The sequence below is a fragment of the Scomber japonicus genome, chromosome 15 (genome assembly GCF_027409825.1).
Source record: "Scomber japonicus isolate fScoJap1 chromosome 15, fScoJap1.pri, whole genome shotgun sequence".
Classification (NCBI taxonomy): Eukaryota; Metazoa; Chordata; class Actinopteri; order Scombriformes; family Scombridae; genus Scomber; species Scomber japonicus.
Genome location: NC_070592.1, coordinates 22,499,615 through 22,514,377, shown reverse-complemented (window position 1 = coordinate 22,514,377; position 14,763 = coordinate 22,499,615). Strand labels below are relative to the sequence as shown.

General features: G+C 41.3%; 1 protein-coding gene across 1 annotated transcript; it reads right to left on the bottom strand.

Moving 5' to 3' along the window:
* Positions 1 to 776: 776 nt before the first annotated feature.
* On the bottom strand, positions 777 to 14,763 carry sh3bp5a (SH3-domain binding protein 5a (BTK-associated)). Its single transcript, XM_053334380.1, has 9 exons — positions 14,476 to 14,763; positions 13,974 to 14,036; positions 10,782 to 10,910; positions 4,290 to 4,454; positions 4,023 to 4,153; positions 3,716 to 3,758; positions 2,945 to 3,161; positions 2,467 to 2,811; positions 777 to 1,771 (listed from the first exon to the last, which is right to left on the bottom strand). Exons 1-9 carry the CDS (start codon positions 14,557 to 14,559, stop codon positions 1,596 to 1,598), a joined length of 1,353 nt encoding a protein of 450 aa, XP_053190355.1. The 5' UTR covers positions 14,560 to 14,763; the 3' UTR covers positions 777 to 1,595.

The window sequence follows — 14,763 nt, the reverse complement described above, 5'->3', positions numbered from 1 at the left end:
AACCCTTACATACTGTTCAGGGTCAACATAGGTATGATTGTAAATGTTTGATTATCCATAAACAAAAAGCATAACAACTGAAGAATAAAGTATTTCTGCTCTATGAAAGCTTCCTTAAGGATTAATCACGTTTACCTGTGACTGACGGGGCATTTGTTAATCATTTGAGAGACTAATTATGAAAGAATAATGTGGATACATCTGAATATGACAAGTAATTCCTGTTTTGGATTTTGAACCTACCTCTTTGCATTATAATCAATAACTGAATAAAAGTATATCAGCTAGAACTCTTTTTCATCCTGAACAAAATGTGTGTCAAAGATGTCCAATTTAACCAATACTGACTTACAGTTAATGGAAAAATACAACTATGCTAATGTCAGAAGAAGTATTAACATTAACATCTATAACATTGCAATGCTTACAGACACTGTCAAACACAGATACTAAAATCTGTTACGTGAAACACGAGTTTATTGCTGATTTTGTGTTAAACATTAACAACAGTAACCACAAAACATTGTTCATATACAAGAATACAGGAGTATAAATATAGAGTATCTGTACTACAGGATAGTATTTTGAACATTTCTCAAAAACACATCAGACACACACTCAAAAAAATGATTCACTCATACAAACACTAAAGCTTAAGAACACATTCACTCATTCATCCACAAATCCCAATGGAAGACCGCTTGCGTCTTAAAGGTTCAGTCCTGTCTAAAGAAAGTCTTTTTTTCTGCGTAGCTTAGTGCTCAGAGTGCTGCACTCCTCTTTCCTCCTTCACATCTATTTCTTCAAATCCTACATTTCAATTTGACATCTAGGATTTAAAAGTGGAGTTCAAAAATCAAGGCAAAACAAGACGTAATCCGACATCTGACAGCTTCTTTACTCCCATTTTGATCCTGTACTCATGAGAGCCAAAAAAGAGGCTCATTGCTCACGTTAATACAAAATGTTTCTTAGTGGCGCCAGCCGTAGCATTTTAACATCAATAAAAGGTAACCACGTTAGCTTTGACACATGACTAGAAAGCTGTAAACAAGCTAAACCATTGCTGAGAGGACTGGCAGCTTCTACACCATGAACAAGAAATTTCCCAAACACGAAGAGATTTTATGGCACAAAAGAAGAAGAACACAGTCTTCCCTTAGCAGATACAGAGCTATGGAAATCAGGAAACATCTTTGCAACATGAAGCAAGGAGGTTTATGGGAAATGTAGTATTTTGAGTAACACTAGCACTACTAATACCCACACAAATAATACACTGGTGTGAAATACACATCACCAATAACCCATGGTCCTGCTCTTGTTTGTTTACAATGCATCCACAAGGATTAACAAGTCATCTGACAACGATACACTGATGTTTAAATACACTACGTATGGCACCTTTAATGTGACACCATCTGATGAATACTGTGACAAAATGTCAGGTTGGTTGGAGCTGTGAGTGTGCAGTTTGTTCTCTCATCGTGCCGGTGAGCACTTTAGCCTGTTCTGCTCCACATCTTCAGCCATTGAGTCCATTCTGAGGCTTGAAGCTGGGCACAGAGAGTGTTTTTAAGTATGACAGACGTTCGTTAGACACTGTTGAGTAACAGAATGGTATTGGCTGTGCTCGAAGAGGAGATTTCAGGGCTCATGAAGTCAGGGTCTTGTTCATCCCCCGAGTCCCCTTTTTGTTTTTGTGCTACAGTCAAGGTCAGCTTGTTCAGACCGGCTTCTAGTGTGGCCTCCGCTCCCTCTGCTCTGTCACCTAAAACACAAAGCAATGGTTAGTTTAATGAAACCAGATAAAACCATTTTTATTTACTTATCTGAAAAACAAACTGCCAGGTAATGTCATCCACCTCTAGCATGATGGCTGTTCATTTTAAAATGACAACAACATTGTGATTGACTGTGGAATTCACATTGTATTACTTTGGTGGACTGTGGGAGGCCCTTCACCTCTCTTGGGATTGTTCAGACACCACACAAGTGCAGACCAACACACTTTTATTATCCTTATAGTAAAACTTTCAGCTGACATTTTCACTGTCTTGTTATTAAAAACCTCTCTGTGGCCTTGCTATCCTCCCAAGGGATACATTTGTCTTTTTTGTAGAAACTAGAGGGATTTTGCCTGACAAAGATCACATTGTGTGCCCTTAAATAGCTCTTAAAAGCTCTTGTGTGCCCTTAAAAAAGTTTTTTTTCTTTTTTTTGCAGAATAATGGTAACAGCTCTCTGTTTTCATTTCCCCATGTCTGACATTTTCTTTAATGGAATAGTTAAACCGTTTTGGAAATATACTTATTCACTTTCTTTCTCAGACAAATATATCCAAATCTGTGTGTATAAGAACTATTCTTTATTGCTATACCACAAAAACAAGAACCTATTTCAACATACAGAATGGAGCCATCATAGGTCAACAAACATGTACACACTGATGGGATGGAAACACACCTCTCTCCTGGTCACAGTCTGGAGAGGAGGCACCACTGCATTGGCTGCGAGGGCCCAGGAGAGGTGAGGCATGCCCAGATCCGCATATTGAGTCTGGGTCATGAGAGCTACAGGGGCTCAACAACTCCAGATCACCGGGACATGAGGAGGAGAGAGTGGAGGAAGAGGGAGAGGAAGGGAGGTAGGAACAAGGGGTGTAGAGCGAGGAGGAGGGGTAAGAACAGGGCATGTCAAGGGGGGTGGAGGTGGAGGAAGGTGAGGAGGGCATGTCTTGGGGTAAGGAGGTGGAGTGGGTGTCGGCATCTTCCTCTGAGCTGACCTCTCCGTCGATCGATACTGACACCACTGAAAACACACATACACACACAGATATGTACATTAAGCATGCAGACGCACAGATGTACCAACAGAAAAAACAAAACTGGATGGAGATGGATGAAGTGAATGATTTTCACCGCCCAGATTCAGTCATACTCACTTGACAGACCATCTGACTCCATCTTAAAGTTGGAAATATCCTCGTTGCCGCCGTCTCCTTCTGCACCAACACCCTGCTCCCTGGTTCCCATGGCAAGGGAGCGCCGCTGGGCATGGATCTCCTCTGAGATACTCTCCAGATTGCGCAGCGCTGCACGGTACTCAGCTTTAGCAACCACAAGTTTGGCCTGACGCTCGTCCACATGACGCTTCAGTTGCTGTGAGAAAACACAGCGTTTTTTATTAAAACTGTATGTGGATCATTTACTTTTTGGCATACAAGAAAAGTGGTCCCTATGCTTAGTGAGCATGGCATTGATTTCATTGGTTATTTAGCTTGGTTAGTGTCTTAGTTTAGTATGTAAGCATGGTTGAAGCTATATTGTAGATGTTTACAATGCTTAAAAATCTAATGACAGTGTTAGATCGAAGTTACTGGATTTCCAGAGCTTTTACAATTCATCCTGAAGGGGACATGACTGTCTGAACAAAATTTCATGGTAATCCATCCAATAGTTGTTGAGACATTTCACTCAAAACCAAATTGTTAACATTCATCATCTGGGAATCATGAGTGTCTGTACAACATATTCTGACAAGCCATGCAATAGCTGCTGAGATGGTCTGCACCAAAGTGGTTGACCAACAAGCCACAGTGCTTTCAAACTGCTTGACCAGTATCCACCAAAAGGCAGATGTAACAGTTATGCAACTTTGTACATACAACATAACTTTTAAAGTTGTCCAGAACCTACTAATGCAATATACATACCTCAAGCTGGAGATAATACTTGGCTTTCAGTTCAAAATACGGTCTGCAGGGGGAGAAAGAGAATGAACTGTCACTTGAGAGTTTGTTGGAATAAAAACACTCCTCTGTGAGTAGTCGCATTCCTTGGCTCTTACGGAGGGAGCACACCCCAACACTGCACAACCAACACAACCAACATCTGGACTGCATCAGATGACATAAGCGTAGCCCCTCTTTCGCTCTCTTTCTCACACACAAAGAGGCTCAAGTAGGGTGAAGCTCATGAGTGTCTTTTCTAATGGTTCAGGAAGGAAACAAAAGCACACACCTGGATTTGTTGATGGAGCGTTTGAGTTTCTTCTCTAACTGCCTCATGTGGCTGATACATGAGTTGTAATTAGCTGCTGTTTTCTTGTGTTCAGCTTCACTGCGTGTTCTCGCCTGCTCGGCCTCCATCACCTGCAACAACCAAGATAGACAAGATTGACCACATTCATCCAGTGCTGATTGCAGTTTATTCATATAAACCTCAACCATGTATGACTTGTTAGGATGCAACTTTTTTAGTTTCAGCTGTCTTGCATCATGTGCGTACCCTCTGCGTGGCATGGTTAAGCATTTCCTGCCAGGCTGAGTCAAACTGGCGGCTGTCCTCCTCCAGCAGCCTCTCCTCGGCCAGGGCAATTGTCTCCTTGGCTGCCCGCAGAATTTCCACAGCCCGCTGGAACTCTTGGGTGGCCTTTTGGGCTTCAACCTGGGCCTGCATTTCACAATAGATAAAAAACACAGTGTCCAACTTGAAAATACTATTGCATCAGCTTGCATGTGGTAAATATTACATCTGAGAAGCTCAGGGTTTCATGATGAACTTGTAGATTTCACTTAATTCTGGTGTCATGAAAAAGTGACAAGAGTGAAAGAGCTGATGGAAAATGTAGTTCCTAGAACTGTGGCAGCTTTAAAGCAGTTAAATATTTTTTGGTTATCAGCTTTTAAAAGAAAGTTGGACCAGTGATTGTTCTCACATGGTACGAACGCAGCAGTAGCCCTTGTGCTGCCTCTAGTGTGTGTGTGCGTGTGTGTGTGTGTGTGCGCGTGTATTTTATGACCTACATTTCCTCCGGAGGAACCATGATTGATTCCTTATGACAACCATAGACGGACAAAAAGATTTTGCATTGCACACACACACACGCACAGAAAGACAACCATGCCTTGATCCACTAGACAAACAGAAGCTTTGTCACTAAGGCAATCTGACACACTGTCAGTGGGTTTGTCCTACCCACAGTCACAGTCAAAAGGAAGATTATTCCTATCATGCTGGACATATTTTGACCCACTCTCTCCACTCCGACAGGCGTGATTAAAAGGTCAATGTATTGGCTTATCACCCAGGGTTAAGCGGTTACAGTAATTCTAATCATATTCCTTTGAATGATAAAAAATAATCAAGAAAAATTGGTTAGCGAGGCGATTCATATTTATAAATCTAATGGAGACCTTTATCTTGCAAAAAGATAAGAGCTAGGTTGATAACATATCCAGCATTTAATGTTATCAAAAATCCTCAAGAATGTCCTGAATATCAGGGATAATTATTTCTGCTTCCTGGTGAAAGTAGGGTGATAAAATGATGTGTGTCTAGACAAAGTTAAAGTATATAGTTTTCCTTTCGTTGTGATCCACACATTCATCATGTTAGTTTTTGGTATGTTACGTGTGCTACCTCTATACAATATATCACCTATCAATCACAAACATAACAAACAAGACAAAATAATATCCATATTGCAGATTTCAACTTTAGGAAACAGTTAGAGTACTTAGAGTACTTTTTGGTCAGTGCAATAGTTTAATGGGACAAACTGGAATTTCCCATAACACAGTAGGCAAGTGGTGTGTAATTCTTTCACATTTTGTTAAATACCCCGTCAATCTGTCAGTATAACTCCTTGCCCTGTTTGAACTGTATTGTCTGTATGCATAGACTGCACAGGGTTACAATGCAGACAAACTTGCTGCTGGTCATGTTTGTTTTTCTATCCTTGTGAATTATGAATAGATTATTGTCTGCCATGGTTGCAGCTAAAAGAGATATGAACTGTGAACTTGATCCATCCATTCATTTCAGAACTATGTCTATAGACCATTTCACTGTTTCACTCAAATTAGTCTCAATGTGTTTCCTATTGGAGTGCTTTCCAACATCAATAAAAGAAAATGCAATGTTCTATACAAATATAATTATCAGTAACTTTACTTTTAGAATTCAATGAATGTGTCAATTGAATGTATTGTCATGTGCATTATAATACCATCAGTGCATTTCATACAATCACAAATGTGTCCTTGGCTGCACTCTAGTCAACATGTCTACAGTACAAACACCACACCTCTTAGAAAAGGTGAGTAATTAACTGGGTGCATTAAGCATCTAAAATTTTAGAAATTGAACACTTTTAACATGTGAAGGCTAGCACCAAAATGCTCTCTGTCTATGTTAGATGTTTATAAGCACATGCTAACATTTCAGTGTACAGTGGGTTTACTTAAAACTCCAATATTCAATTCTTGGCCATTTGGGAGCACTGTAAACACTGAATGAATGTGTTATCACTTTATAAAGTCAACATGGTAGGTGTGTAGGAAAAAGTTGGCTATTTACCTCTATGCTATTTACACATTCAACAGGTATGGAGCAACATAGTGTTCATTTGTAATCATGTTTCTAGCCTCTCAGCAATTTTAGCTTCATTTTGGTCCAAATCCTTCTTTAGCTGCTAAATGCTCCATTATGTTCACCAGCTAGTTGCTAACTATGCTAACTAACTGTCTGTTGCTTGGTGCTAAACGAGTAGCAGGTTTATCAAAGCTTTTTTTTGCTGAAAATAGCTGCCTGTTGTGTCTAGAAAACAAGCTGATGAAGGTGAGAGTGAGCTACAACAGTAAAATCAAATGAAAACCAAGCTGGAAGATGCTAAAAAGCTCCATAGAGCTGAGCGTGACTGCAGAGTCGGGTGATAATTCTCTGCATCACTACCAGTAACTTTCCACATCACACTTTAATATAACAGACTCGCAAAAGGTCACTGCAGTTCATTCAGCGGTCACACATTTTGTTCTCACGGCTTTTCATGGCTCTCTGTAACATGACCCTCTGCCACTGTCAGCCATGTTTATGATAGAGACTCCAATACTGACGTAAGCAAGCAACAGAACTGCCCCACACAAAATGATGCTACTTTATACCTCCACTCCACTGCATTTGTTCGACAGCTTTAGATATACAATGGATAATAGAACAAGCTTTTAAAATACAAAACATTGTTAAAGTAACCAGTGGTTTCCAACCTTTTTGGCTTTTGATTGCTTACAAAAAGCAGTGTGTAGCCAGGGGCATATTTAAATGTCTATGAGGTGTTAACAGCTCTAACAAATAGTGATTTTATTCCTTTTAAACTTCCCACATTGGTTTCATTTCAATACATTTATATATCATCCAATATTTCAACAAAAATCAAAGATTAGATAAGTCCAATAACTGAAAACAGATTTGTGTTTATCATCTCACGACCCCTCCGATTTATCTGATGACCCTTTGGAGGAGCCTGACCCCTAGGTTGGGAACCACTGGACTAAATTAGCTAACTGTATATAAAACTATTATAAACTGTAAACTATATATATAATACATAATAATATATCAGTCAGAGGGACCAAACCACTACTTTTACTGTAATACCGCATACTACATCACTCATAATACTGCAGTACTTTTACTTAAGTAGTATAGGAATAGTATAGGATCTGAATACTTCTTCCATCACTGCTTCTTGGTGTTGGTATCTGTGTGTGGCTGTGGTTAGATATGCTATCCAGGGTGGTGGAGACCCCTTCAAGAAGGTGAAGAGATAGAGGGAGGGAGTAGCAAGATAACAGTTTGTGTTTTGCGGGTAATCTATTAGTTTGACAAACTGGCAAAGATGAATCCCTCCTCTTTGTCCCTTATCATGACCCAATTCCCAGCTCAGGGAAGAGAGGGGGTGCAGGAAAAACAGAAGGAGGATGATGGATATTTGATGAGGAGAAACCAGGAGTGTGGAACAGAAAAGGAACTAAGACTTTAACGCTATCCATCAATGGTCTTTGTCGAGGTGGAGATAAAAAGTCACACAAAAGTGCCTGTCCTTCACAGGACTTCACAGGACTTCCTGGACTGACGCGGCACACTTCCTTTCACATGGAGGTTTAGTGTGTATTCATAAAGCTGTGTTGTCATTAGCTCAGCTGACCATTCTTTACTTTTGCAGGAACTGTTAAAATGGTGACACATCTTTGGTACTCTGCTGAGTAACAAGCATCAAAGAGATGAAGGACACAATTTTTCCATCATCTTTATGACACAAAACCTGATGAGAATTAGACAGCATGCAAACACAGTCAGGGCACTGTTATGAGTTATTAACTTGATGTCACGAAGCCCACATTGTGTGCCTGTCTCAAAGGCAAACAATACACTGTTTTTGTCTGAAGCGCCATGATTTGCTGTTTCCTCGTGATGCGGATGCCCTGATGCCATATCATCCAAACCTGAGGGTGGTTTTGGCATATTTAGCTATGAATGTGGCTCATTTTTAATTTATGTCTCAGACAGTCATCCTGTCTGACATCTTGGTCTCTCGACATTCACCACTGCATTTACAGTTTCGGGAGGTGAGAGACGAAGAGGTACCGCGAGGCGACTGAAACAGAGAGGCAGGGGTGAGATAGAGGAGTGGGTGGGGTACATGAGAAAGACAGCCAGACTGACAGGCAGTGGTGCAGAAGAGAACTGTGGGTAAAGGACAAAGGATAGGACAGTACAGGCAAATTCCAACACACAGCCCCCCCCCCCCCACCGTCTGATGGAATGTAAGGGGGAAAACATGGGGGGTTGGAGGCTGAGACAGGCTTATGGGTGGGGGTAGGTGCAATATACTGTGTTTGCGTGTGTGTGTGTGTGTGTGTGTGTTCTTGTTCTGATGATAGGGTCAGTGAGGGTAAGCATTTGAATCCCTTTAAAATAGGTCATGTATTAAATATTAAATATTCATCCATAAATCATGACCAGACAATTCGCCAGTTTAACCCGAGGCCTTTATCGGCTTTGCTCTATTTAAACCCCCCAATCACACACAAATACACACAATACACACACACACATACACACACAAACACACACACACAGCTCTGGAGGTCTTTTGATCCTTTCACGCGCACACAGGTCTCATTTAAAATTCAAAACCTCTCGGTAATCCCCAATTCTCACGCGTAACTACCATAAGCAGAAGCAACTAGCAGGTAGTGTGTCATATTGTAACAGAGACAGATATGCGAGGACAAACAAACGCACGCATACAAATACACAATCTATTTCAGTTTGACAGCTCAGCTCTTACACACAAATGTCAGCCTTCTGATGAATGACTCATAAGCTGTTTCCTCATTGGCTGGGACGAGGGGGGCGCTGGACTCTTAAATTTCTAGTGCTACCCAGTCAGATCGAAGCTTCAAGAGGCTGGTGCAATGAGACAGTAGAGGACATGACCCACTGAAGACGGCATAGCACACTTTAGTGCACTAACCGTTGGGGATGTTGCCCTACTTTGAAGCGACCTGAAGCAACAGTGTGCAGAGACTTTGAAAAAAGAAGATAAAACTGATCTGGAAAAATATGGCAGGCTTGGCATTTTCAGTGCAGCTCAGACAATTTCCTCATCCCCAAGGCATGTGTTTATGTGTGTGTGTGTGTGTGTGTGTGTGTGTGTGTGTGTGTGTGTGTGCGTGTGTGTGTGACACTTGCTTAGCGAGCTGAGGTGTGACAGACTTAAAAATAGACATCACATGACCATGCTCCCTTTAAGTAGATATAAGCTGAGCTCTTTAAACTTCTCATCGCTAATCCTCAGTAAGCCTGCCCTCACACTCTCTGTCTGTCGACCTCAGAGTCACTTCAACTGTCTTCTGTGAATGTGTGTGTGTGTGTGTGTGTGTGTGTGTGTGTGTGTGTGTGCAGTGACGGACTGGGATAAAAAAACGGCCCTGGCATTTGCACCCACAAGCGGCCCAACTCGCAGATGCAGACCCAACGCACGGAGAGAGAAGCATTTTTGATAGCCCCAATGATGGTGCAGATAAACTCCCATACTTTCAACAACTGCATAAGAAAATTGTCATATCAATGCACAAATAAACCATTATGAATAGATTGTTAGAGCCAGCCGCTCCATAATAAAAACATTTGTCTTACCGTCATGCAGTTAACAAATTGCGAAGGAGCCTGCTCTTTTCCGCAACAAAAAAATGAATCCAATTTGCCGCATTTTTCACCCTCAAACAGCAGCGCTTTCTTGATCTTGTCTCTCTTTTTCTCCGCTCCCCCTTTCTGTCGCTTAGTGCCTCTATTCATTTTTTCTAACCAGTTAATCGTATAATCACCACCACAACCAATCTACTGAATGACTTGACCACCATTAGTCCAACTTCCAACACACAAATGCGCAGACGCGATTTACTACACTTTTTTACTTTTTTACGCGATTTACTACACTGCCATGAAATTCCCAGAAGGCATTGCTTAATTTTAATTTTCTCAAACAATCAAATACAAAATACCAGTAGATTTGTTTTATTTCAAACCATGAACATTTTTTAAAATCATAACAAGAAATTTCCCTTCAAAAGTAAAGCAGGCTGATGTAAAACTTGAAATACACCATGACTATGATGTATACAGGTATGTGTGGTATAAATACCAATCAGGTCAACAGTGTGAAGTACTGCAGGCAAAATTACAAGAGATATGAAACCTGGAAGCGCGTTGGGAACTTGTTTAGCATGCAAGAGAGAGTGGGCCGCGTCAGTGCCACTAGGGGCCACTGTGATCCATTTAGCGTGCTCGGCCGGTCTAGACCTCTGCACTGCCGTTCTGGCAGTCGCCCAGTCCGTCCCTGCACCGGCCCAAATAGCACGTCGGCCCACCGGGCATTTGCCCGGTATGCCAGATTACCAGTCCGTGCCTGTGTGTGTGTGTGTGTGTGTTTACCTGTCTTGCTACTTTGCGGGCTTCCCAGTACGGTTTAGAGTCATCCACGGCTCGTCCGATCCTCTTCACCTGCTCATCCAGCTTCACTGTCGCTTCCACTAGCACTGCACGAAACCGCTGGCGGCAGTCCTGAACACGTGTACACACACACACACACACACACGTAGGCTTAGACACATATCAACCGATATACAGTCATAACACTGTAAAAGCATCAAGAAGTTAGGAGGTGACATCTCTGAAATCATGTTGGACTGAAATATCTCAATAAGTAAAGATTGGATTGCCAATTCATTTTCTAATGGTATTCATGGTAACCAGAGGATGAAGCCCCTTTGTTGATCCCTCTATCACCATCATGAGGTTGACATGTCTGATTCTTAGTGATACAGCTCAACAACTGATGCATGGATTGCTGAGACATTTTGTACAGAGCAAAGCTACCAAGCAGGTCAAAGTTTTTACTCATCCAGTGAAATTTCAACATCTACTGAACAGACTGACACCAAATTCTGCACAGACATTCTTGAATCCCCAGCGGACGAATCTTAATAACTTTGTAGATCTTATGACTTTTATTCTAGTGCTGCCATGAGGTAGACATTTGTGTTTTTGAGTGAACTACTGGATAGATTGCTATGCTAATTGGTACACATGTTCACACCGCCCCACAGGGTGTCATAATTAACTTTTTAACTTTTCAACTAGTGTGACAAGTCAAAACATCAAACTTTCACTCTCTTCAAGCCTTCAGTTCATGACCAATACCTCTAAAACCACTGTGTTCTCATCTGCTCTAGCTGTAGTTCATATGTAGTGCTAATTAGCAAACGTTAACATGGTAACAAACTAAACTGAGAGTCACCACTTTGTCTAAATATATTCTCAGAGCTGCTGCATTCAAAGCACTTAAAAACTATCTATGTCAAACCATTTAGACAGGAGGTGGGCTTCATTTGGCCATGTGGCTGGTGTTGTCCTGCTGGTGCTGATCATTTCTGCTTTGTGCCTCCAAAGCAAGTCTCCTAATTCAAGTCACCACTAAACCATTTGACTAAATACAAGAGCATGTATCTCAATTTTAGCTTTTTTGCTTCAATGGCCCTTTGTGTTGTGTAGAAAACTTAAGGTACATTCTTTTGGTGGTGAAATTATGGATGATTGGGTGCAATGATTTAGTAAGACTCAGCAAGTGTGTGCATTTCTTTTCATAAAACCCAAGGCAGCATCTTGACAACACACTTATTATTATTATTGGTAGATAAACTCTCATCTCATTTGAATGGCAGACTTTCAGAGACAGGCCATCTGTTTATATGCATGCGCTCATGTGTATGTGTGTGTCTATATGCTGTCATTTTCAGAAAAAGGGGTTTAAATGGCAGCTGCACCTGCATCCTGTTCCTTAAACTGACGGAGGAATAAAAAAAGAGGGAAAGGGAGTGAGTGCTGCAGGAAACACACTTCCTGTGACATCATTGTGTTTCCTGGTTTCCTGTTCCTGCAACAAGATAGTGACACAGCAGGGACGGTAACTATGTATGCTACTATCCAAGGAAGGTTGAATTGCGGTTAACTGGATGTAGTTGGAGATACTTGAAGATGTTTCATCTCTAATCAAAGGGGTGTCTTCAGGTCTAACTGAGAGGGAGGGAGCCCCATGTATTTAAGCTCTGTGGGGCCACCATCAAGGTCACTGATACCACTTGGATTATTAGTGCTCCTGTAACATTAACGAACAGGAGCGCTAATGAACCAAATGTTATCAATAACCTGGATAACCATGACCTGGATGACTGAGAATGTTTTTTCTATGCCACTGTTTATATATTGTAGGCAGTTAATGATTGCACAGTCTCACGTCTTGCCTTCCTGTCTTAATCTCCCTCTGACACACACACACACACACACACACACACACACAGTTTTGTATCTTTGGCAGGGTATATGAGAGGTTTAGCATTATGTTGTCCAAGTGAAGTAACTCATATCTGAGCATAGATTAAGCCTCAGTGCATCGGCTTTCCTTGAATCCTCTGAATCTACTGTACATCGCCCTTAATCAACTCCAGACTCTGTAGGAAAACTGCCTCCTGCCTGCCAGCAGCAATTCCACATTCCTCAGCTCCTGATTTTCATCCTGCCTTGTGGCGATTGCCTTCAAACCTTTTTGTGTTTACGTGTGTGTCTTTGCAACAATAGAGATACAGTTATAATTCGCTCTAATAGTTAGTCTTTCTTAGTTAAATGAAATTCTTGACTCAGCTGTTTCTTGAAATAGAATGTCAAAACACTGATCAAAACAACATCCTAAAAAAAGCACGATCGATAATATAAACTGTATTAGAACAAGCGATAGTCTGGTCTTAGTTCCAGTATTGAAAGTAAACAAACCCTGCCTACTCCTCCCTGTGTTGTTATATCTGTTCCAGCTCCAATCTGTGGAGATTGGATGTAAGTGAAGGTCTAATGAGAAACAGAAGAGGCCTACTTTGAGGAAAAGAAAAATCGTGGCCCACCTCAGGAATGCTCTTACTTTTGCTGAACAGTAGTCCTCCTGCCCTACATTTAAATACAAGCGAGCGCTGTAAAGAAAACAAAAAAACCTTTGCATACCACTCAATCTTTCTGCTGTTTCTCGCTGCATTTTTACAGCCTTTTTCCTCTTTAAAAGTATTTGGTTTGTTTTGAAAGGAAGGCTGTGCTGGGTTGCGGGGGAAACGAGGAGAGCACTTGGGATTCAAAGTGCTCCAGAGTGCCATTCAAATATGATATTTAACAGTCAGATCACAGTAATGTCTCTTATAGCACTTGGGGTTCATACAGTACACTGTTATTTAACAGGAATGGCAGCTGCTACTTCTGTTTTTTCCATATTTCCTCCAGCAGCAGCTCCTACATTTAGAACATTTCCATCTTTGCAAGGCATTTCCAGGCAAACTTTTTCAAGGCACTCTCCTCGTTGCTAGGCAAATTGCTGAACAACACCAAACCGCATTGGAAAGCAGATGAATTATCTCAGTGTTGACAGGATTTCTCACTTATCTGAGCATAAAACATCTGATTTAGAGTCTGACTAAATGGTTCCTTGAGATGGGTGTTTCTGCAGCACAGACTGGACATGTTTACCCTAGCAGGAAGAGGCACTAATGATGATGGCGGCAGTGTTGGTGGGTTTTTGACATGCCTTACCTCCAATTCACTCTCCCAGCGGTTAATGTCATCTGTAGATTGGTTCAACTTCTCCAGCTCTCCCTGTTTACAGAAAACATGGCATGCATAGAGAGACAGAGAGGGGTGGAGCACAGTTAAAGCAGAGTGTTACTGAAGGCTAAACTCTTTGACTTCTGTTTATTGATTTACTGAGCCTGGAGCCCTCACTGTGGGTGTATTGAGAACATTTTAAAGGGGCAAATATTATTGAATTTGGTGACACACCTTGCAAAATTGTATTGCATGACTGGAAAGCACAGTTTACACATCCAGTTAATAATTATGTTAAATATATAATATACACGTTATATTGTATAATTGTAATATTTCACATTTAACTGGCTACAAGCTTATCCAGTAAATGAAATACATATTATCTCACAGGGTTCTTCTAATTATTGCTCACATTATGGCTTCCCATTTTCATTTCAATGTCACCTGAACCAGTGACCACATCTGGATCCATTTCAAAACATCTCACCTGGATTCTTGGATCCACTTCTTCTTCCTCCTCAGCACAGGGCGAGTCTTCCTCACAATTATTCCCGTTTTGTAAAGGATCCATTTTCAGGATATCTGATAAGATTTTGGCAACAACAAAAAAGGAGGGTGTTCACTACAAAGAAAGCGCGACCCCGGGGGTGCAGGACAGCAGGGAGTCCAGCAGTGATCCGCCCTCTTTAACCTTCACCACGTTGCATGCTTCAGCCTTTTAAACGCTTCACTGTGTTTTGAGAAGCCGGAGACTCACGCTCGCTGTCTGTGGAGG

Excerpts from the sequence above, each read along its gene's own strand:
- sh3bp5a (XM_053334380.1), bottom strand. The coding sequence starts at position 14,559 with ATGGATCCTTTACAAAACGGGAATAATTGTGAGGAAGACTCGCCCTGT. Across the intron at positions 10,911-13,973 it reads GCTGGGAGAGTGAATTGGAG|GACTGCCGCCAGCGGTTTCG; the intron begins GTAAGGCATGTC and ends ACACGTGTTCAG. Across the intron at positions 2,812-2,944 it reads GGAGTCAGATGGTCTGTCAA|TGGTGTCAGTATCGATCGAC; the intron begins GTGAGTATGACT and ends GTGTGTTTTCAG.